The sequence below is a fragment of the Aulostomus chinensis genome, chromosome 14 (genome assembly GCF_037954235.1).
Source record: "Aulostomus chinensis isolate RoL2024-O1b breed Wild chromosome 14, RoL_Achi_v1.0, whole genome shotgun sequence".
NCBI classification, from domain to species: domain Eukaryota; kingdom Metazoa; phylum Chordata; class Actinopteri; order Syngnathiformes; family Aulostomidae; genus Aulostomus; species Aulostomus chinensis.
In genome coordinates, this window is record NC_141333.1 from 1202773 (window position 1) to 1209153 (window position 6381).

Sequence of the window (6381 nt, forward strand, 5' to 3'; positions counted from 1 at the left end):
ATGGGTATTTATCAGTTTGAGAAATCAGAATACTTTATTGATCCCCGAAGTACTACCATCTTTAGCAACATTAGCTCAATTTAGCTAGCTAGCTTGCTACAACTAGCTAATTAGCTAGCTAGCTAACTGGGGGCTAGCTAACCTCCTTGCTTGTCTACTTGCTTAAGTTGTAAACTCAATTTCATAACTGAAAACTCTGCTGATGTGAGTGACTGTTTTCCAGGAATTAGTCAGACCCCTGTGTTGCCTCCCTGTGTCCCAACAGTGAAGCTGTATCCCGTCACCTGTGAGTACATCAAGGGAGAGAAACAGTTCTACTACCGAGCTCAGCAGTTCTACGAGGACGTGCCTGCCTCAGAGGAGGGCATGATGGGAGATTTTGTGGAGATCTCCAACATTGATCTGGAGAGTTCCCGCCAGTTCCTAAGGAAGTTTGTGGTGAGTTCAGTTGAAATGACTCAAGACACTGAGAGTGTTCTTCTCCTTTCGAGGCTTCCTGGCAGCACCAACGCCTCAGCGGTGCTACAGAGTCTATGGCAACATAACACAACCAAACACAAACATCTGAGGCTCACTGTTCTGCAAAATATTACAAATCCTCTTCAGTGGACCTTCAGGTCAAAGAGCAGGCCACGGAGGACCAACGCCCACGTGCTCTCAGGCCTTACAAACGTATGTGAAACACATGATTTGGAACAGGACGTGTTTTGTTAGTTTGTTATCTCCAGTCAAAGTGTTTGTTGGTTACTTATCCTCTGTCTGGATTGAGGAGACCTGGATTATAGACGACCTGGAGAGCGAATGAACTGATGATTCTGGACAATTGTTAGCTGTCAGGCTCCACTAGCCTCAAGCTAAATCTACGTAGCTGGTTCTTCCTGCATCCTGGAGTCACGAAGAGGAGATGCAGGAGGGAGAAACACCTCAGTGAGCTGAAGACTCCTGTTAGTGAGGACTTGGCAGGAAAATACATTACAATACATACAGCGTCTCTCTTGAAGCTTTCATGCAACTGTTTGGATGTGTTTAGTTCACATAAATGGAAAATTCCAGAAATATAAACCGAAATAAATTCAAAGAATTCTTTTCCACACCTCAACTCTTCGAAACACTGTGAGCGCAGCAATGAGCAGCTCCTGATAAAACCGCACATCTCTACTCGAAAATACCTGCAGCAGACGCACATGCGTACACACACACTCATACACGTGTTCACACGCACATGCGTACACACACCCTCATACACGCGTTCACATGCGTACACACACAGCAGTAATTTACTGAGAAGCCTCCTGTAACCAGCACGGAGCTCCTCGGGGCCCCATCTCTCATACGATTATACAGCAGGGCCCCTAATGCAGAGGGGTTGCAGTGAGGTCAGAATACCAAATGAAAAGGAAGAAAAACCAATATGCTTCAAGTGAGGTGACTTTTTTGTTCCCCTGTGGTCAAGTTCATAGTTTGGTTCCTGGGAGTAACTGAGGGCTGCTTGTTTGTGCCGTCGGAGTGTTTGAGGTCCAGATGCCGACATCTGGCAGCACGAAGTAAAACACGGAGCCGTCCAAAGATATGGTAATCACATGCTGCAAGGAACCCGGCATTTAAATGCACCTCTTGTTTGTGAAACGTGAGCTCTTATTTTCTTGATTACCCCACTTTGTCCTCCAGGTCAGGACTTCAACCTCCAGCAACATGTTCTGATTCTTCTTTGGTCCCGTCCCGTATCACCCTCAGGGTCCTGGTAAGGCCGACACTCACTGCGCTCTGGACTGCGGCTCCGGTATCGGCCGTGTCACCAAAGGCGTCCTCCTTCCTGTCTTTGAGAAAATGGAGATGGCGGACATGATGGAGCATTTCCTGCTTCACGCACATGAGGAGTACCTGGGTGATGATGCGGACCGCATCGAGACCTACTACTGCTACAACCTGCAGGAGTTCACGCCGCCCAAGAACAAGTACGACGTGATCTGGATGCAGTGGGTGGCATGTACGTATGTAGCAGTACTGTGTAATACTCCTCGTCCGTCAGGCTGACAGTAGAACTTTAGCTGATGTACGTTCCAGCTTCACTGTTGAAAAGTAAACTCCCAGTGTAATTTTAGGTAAGAGCACTTCTGAAGCCATCAGTCCTCAGTCCTTTTACCGGGCCGAGCTGTTTTTGTCTCAGCGGTTTGTGGCCGTCATGTCGCTGGTGCTTCTGTCTCTTCAGGCCACCTGACAGACAAGGACCTGATGAACTTCCTGGTCCGCTGCAAGAGGAGTCTGCGTCCAAATGGCGTCATTATAATGAAGGACAATATGGCGCGACAGGGCTGCAAGCTGGACACCATGGACAGTAGCATCAGTCGCCACCTGGACATCATGAGGAGCATCATCGCCATGGCTGGCCTGGAGGTCCTGGATGTGGAGAGGCAGGAAGGCTTCCCTGAGATCATCATGCCTGTCTGGATGGTTGCTATGAAATAGTGGCGACATTTAACATCCAGCACTGCTTCCAAGCTCAGACTCAGACTCAGACACGGGGTTGTGTTGTTTGGACACTCTGTTAACGAATATAAAACAAGAAAATAGGTTGTTTTTTGCATATAAATGCTGACGTGGGCATATTGTGAGTGGTATGTACGCTGAATCGACTGAATTAGAAGAACATTTGTTCCTGGACTGAAAAAACAAAAAAAGAAAATGTGGATAGCAAACATAGACACAACAATCTGAGGCTAAGACTCCCCCAGTAACCACAACGGTCCCAGACCAGCAGGACCGTTTGTCTGAAGCTAGCTGTAACTGCACAAGACCACCAAAGGTAGCTCGACACAAGCTAGAAGGAGGGCCAACAGGAAGAGGCGGAGTCAGGCGACCTGGCACCTGGCTGAGACCACCTCCAGGCTCCATCAGTGTCTTTTCATGCCTTTCGATCTTCTCCAAAGAAGCAAAAATTCCAACCAGGTGGAAATGAAGTCTTAATGTAGCGTGTCAGGTGTAAATATTAGTTTAGTTTTATACAGTTACTTCTTTTCTACTTTTGCTTGTAATATTGTGGATCAATACAGTTATGCACTATTTGTACACTGATTTCTATGCAGTTGCTTTCTAAGGATCCCTAATATCTCTTTCCAGGGAGGCCACACCCTCTCAAACCTTTGTTACAAGCACCTTTCAGAGTAATGATGAAGGTCAGGTGTGGCACCTGAGGACCAGAGCAGCTAATGCACTCCCTGCTGGCCATCAGGTAGAAAGCAGGCACTTGGACATGAGCTTCCCCAGTCCGACCTGGAGGCCATGTCCACGTCCAAGTGGAATCAAAAAATGTAAGGACATATGGATGTAGTTTATGATTTTTGAAAGCTCTTTTCATGAGATGTTTTTCATCCTACGTTTCAAACAAAAGCTAATGGGATTAGAGAAGGGTAATCATCGTTGCCTATTATAATCAAGGCTGGAATATAAACGCTGACCAATTTTCCCTAAATATTCCGTCAGTACAGTTGTCCACGCCCCTGACAGTGAGCGGGCTGCAATCTTCCAAAGAGTGGCCTCAAAACACACCAGATAATTGAGATCCTCTCCAATCGTTATGGTATTATTGCTATTATCTTGTTTTTTCGGACTAACAGTAGAAGCAGCACATTGTTTCGAGCTAATGACTTTCAGCTGGGCCCCTGAGGTGGTTTGGAGGGGGTTGATTATTTCCTGGTTTTGACAGACAGTGCCTGCTTTCATATCTGCGCTGGCTTCATTTCAGGCCTGTCAGATGTTGTCTGCATAAAACACATCCAGGAGTCGCCTCAAATATTCAGCGTTTGCGTGCATAAACACTCGATGGGAGTGTTGCAGGCTGCTCCTCACTGAGCTCTTTATGAAAGGACAGTTTGTCAATGAGGAGCCGCCCCAGATCATCAAAGTGTTGAAGGGGCGTGACATGAGAATGGCTCTTTTGAGATGTGAATAGACCAAACCCACATCCCGTATGAATTAAAGATCAAAATACCCCAAAGTTAAACTTGCAGGTACTTTCTTCTCCCCCCAAGTAAATAGCAGCCAAATGTGCTGTCACCTTTTCAGGAGTGGTTAGCATCGCTGACAGTCAGGCTATCACTTCTAATTCTCCTCAATGTCTCCTGCAGCCGCTCGGCAGCTCTTCGAGTTTATTAGCAGGCGTAACGCTAATTTGTCCAGTCACGTCAGCAGAACAGAGCGGTGGGCTGCGCGCCAGGCGGCTCCCAGAGACAGGAGAGTGGATGGATCGCCTTCACACCAGCAGGCCGTCTATGAGGGAAAGGTGGGCAGTCACAGTCTCATGAAGCTTCTTTGTTCGTCTGCATCAAGGCTCTGCTGAGGTTTAAGTTCCATCTGGTATTTAATTTATGACAAAGACGTGTATCCAAACGCCCTGATGTGACAGTATCTCTGCAGGGGAGCAGCTCAGTAGAGCGCTGCAGGGAGGAGGTCCTTCTGTAGTCCAACAGGAAGTCAGTATGCCAGGGAGGAGTTCCTTCTGTAGTCCAACAGGAAGTCAGTATGCCAGGGAGGAGTTCCTTCTGTAGTCCAACAGGAAGTCAGTATGTCAGGGAGGAGGTCCTTCTGTAGTCCAACAGGAAGTCAGTGTGTCAGGGAGGAGGTCCTTCTGTAGTCCAACAGGAAGTCAGTGTGTCAGGGAGGAGGTCCTTCTGTAGTCCAACAGGAAGTCAGTATGTCAGGGAGGAGGTCCTTCTGTAGTCCAACAGGAAGTCAGTATGTCAGGGAGGAGGTCCTTCTGTAGTCCAACAGGAAGTCAGTGTGTCAGGGAGGAGGTCCTTCTGTAGTCCAACAGGAAGTCAGTATGTCAGGGAGGAGGTCCTTCTGTAGTCCAACAGGAAGTCAGTATGTCAGGGAGGAGGTCCTTCTGTAGTCCAACAGGAAGTCAGTATGTCAGGGAGGAGGTCCTTCTGTAGTCCAACAGGAAGTCAGTGTGTCAGGGAGGAGGTCCTTCTGTAGTCCAACAGGAAGTCAGTGTGTCAGGGAGGAGGTCCTTCTGTAGTCCAACAGGAAGTCAGTGTGTCAGGGAGGAGGTCCTTCTGTAGTCCAACAGGAAGTTAACATCTCCATGGGTTCCCTCAGCTAAAAGCCAACACGATTGTTGGGTTTGAGATCATTGCAGAGAATAAAAGAGAGAAAACATGGACGAGTTTTAGAATGTTGTTCTGGATATAAAACATGGCTGACAACTGAGTGTGTGGAGCTCTGCAGTGTCTCACCTGTGTTCCGGCTCCTTGGGTTCCTTGGCTGCTGCCATGTGTGTTTTTGTGGTGTGTATGTGGTTGTAGTCTAGAATATGCTGCTCTTAACTAGTAGGCCCTAGTGGGATGAATAAAGTTGATTGATTGATTGATTGATTGATTGATTGATTGATTCTTTTCAGCGTCCAGCCTTCTTTTGTCAGGTTGTGGCACAACAGGCAGAGCTCAAATGCAGACAGGATGAGGCAGGAGAGGAGGAGCTAAAGATCTTCATTAGAAATCTGAAACAACAAAAACTAATAAAACTCTGGGAAACTGAAGTCTTAAAGAAACTTTGACAATGCGAGGAAACGCCAGGAAAACAAGGGAGACCAGCGGGGAAACGAAACAGATGAACCAGGAATGAGTGAAACAGCAAAGCAAACTAAAATACAAACTCAACGGATCACACGAGTAGGAAGAGGAGAACGTGAGGGACTCGATGGGGCCAGAGACACCGGGAGCAGGCCGGGGTTGACGAAGACCACTGACCCGAGGAGACGCAGGGGAATCGTTTAAGACGCCCGAAAAGGATGAAGAGAGGAACAAGTAGAAAGAAAACCAAGACGCAAGGACACAATTTCAAAATAAAACAGTCAGTAAAGGTAAACATCGAGTCACGGTGTCCTTCATGACTGGACTGAAATGAGTGTTGGAACATAAACCCACCAGTATTCTGGTAATCTGCTGCCCCCTCCTGGCGTGGAGGGTGAGATGTGGCGGGCGTCCTTGTTCTGATCACCTTTGAATCGCACCTTCATCCTGTTGTAGAGATGCAACAGATGGACGAGACGGCGAAGCAGCTTCAGCTCCGACGCCTCGGTCCTGAGCAGACAGAGTCTTTGTGGAATCAAGAGAAACCTCAGTCAGTTCGTCTCTGGATGGTTTCAGGGAGACAGAGAGGAGTTAGCAAAACCTTGGTTCCCTGGGAGGATTCAGACCCGCGGAATGTGCTTTCTCTTCATCTCCAGTTCACATAGTAAATCATGTCCCTGAAAAAAAACAGACCTGATGATTTTTGGGTTGCTTTTTTCTGTTGGCAGCCGACGGAGGGTTTAACTGTCCCAGCATGTTGAGGGTCTGACGGTGGGATTTTCTCCCCGACTCAGCTCAGGATTACTAGCAC

The 6381-nt window shown here is 47.7% G+C and overlaps 1 protein-coding gene across 4 annotated transcripts in view; it reads left to right on the top strand.

Annotated features, from left to right (window-relative positions):
• ntmt2 (N-terminal Xaa-Pro-Lys N-methyltransferase) overlaps nucleotides 1-5293 on the top strand; it is a 13821-nt gene extending 8528 nt beyond the window's left edge. For 2 of the 4 annotated variants that reach the window (XM_086224753.1, XM_086224755.1), the window contains 5 exons: nucleotides 266-438; nucleotides 1454-1572; nucleotides 1669-1741; nucleotides 1825-1987; nucleotides 2210-5293. In XM_086224753.1, coding sequence (XP_086080879.1) covers nucleotides 266-438; nucleotides 1454-1572; nucleotides 1669-1741; nucleotides 1825-1987; nucleotides 2210-2466 — 785 coding nt within the window. In that variant the 3' untranslated portion in view covers nucleotides 2467-5293. Of the gene's footprint in view, nucleotides 1-265; nucleotides 439-1453; nucleotides 1573-1668; nucleotides 1988-2209 lie in introns of all 4 variants that reach the window. The other 2 variants (XM_086224757.1, XM_086224754.1) reach the window with 2 other exon arrangements.
• The last annotated feature ends 1088 nt before the right edge of the window (nucleotides 5294-6381 follow it).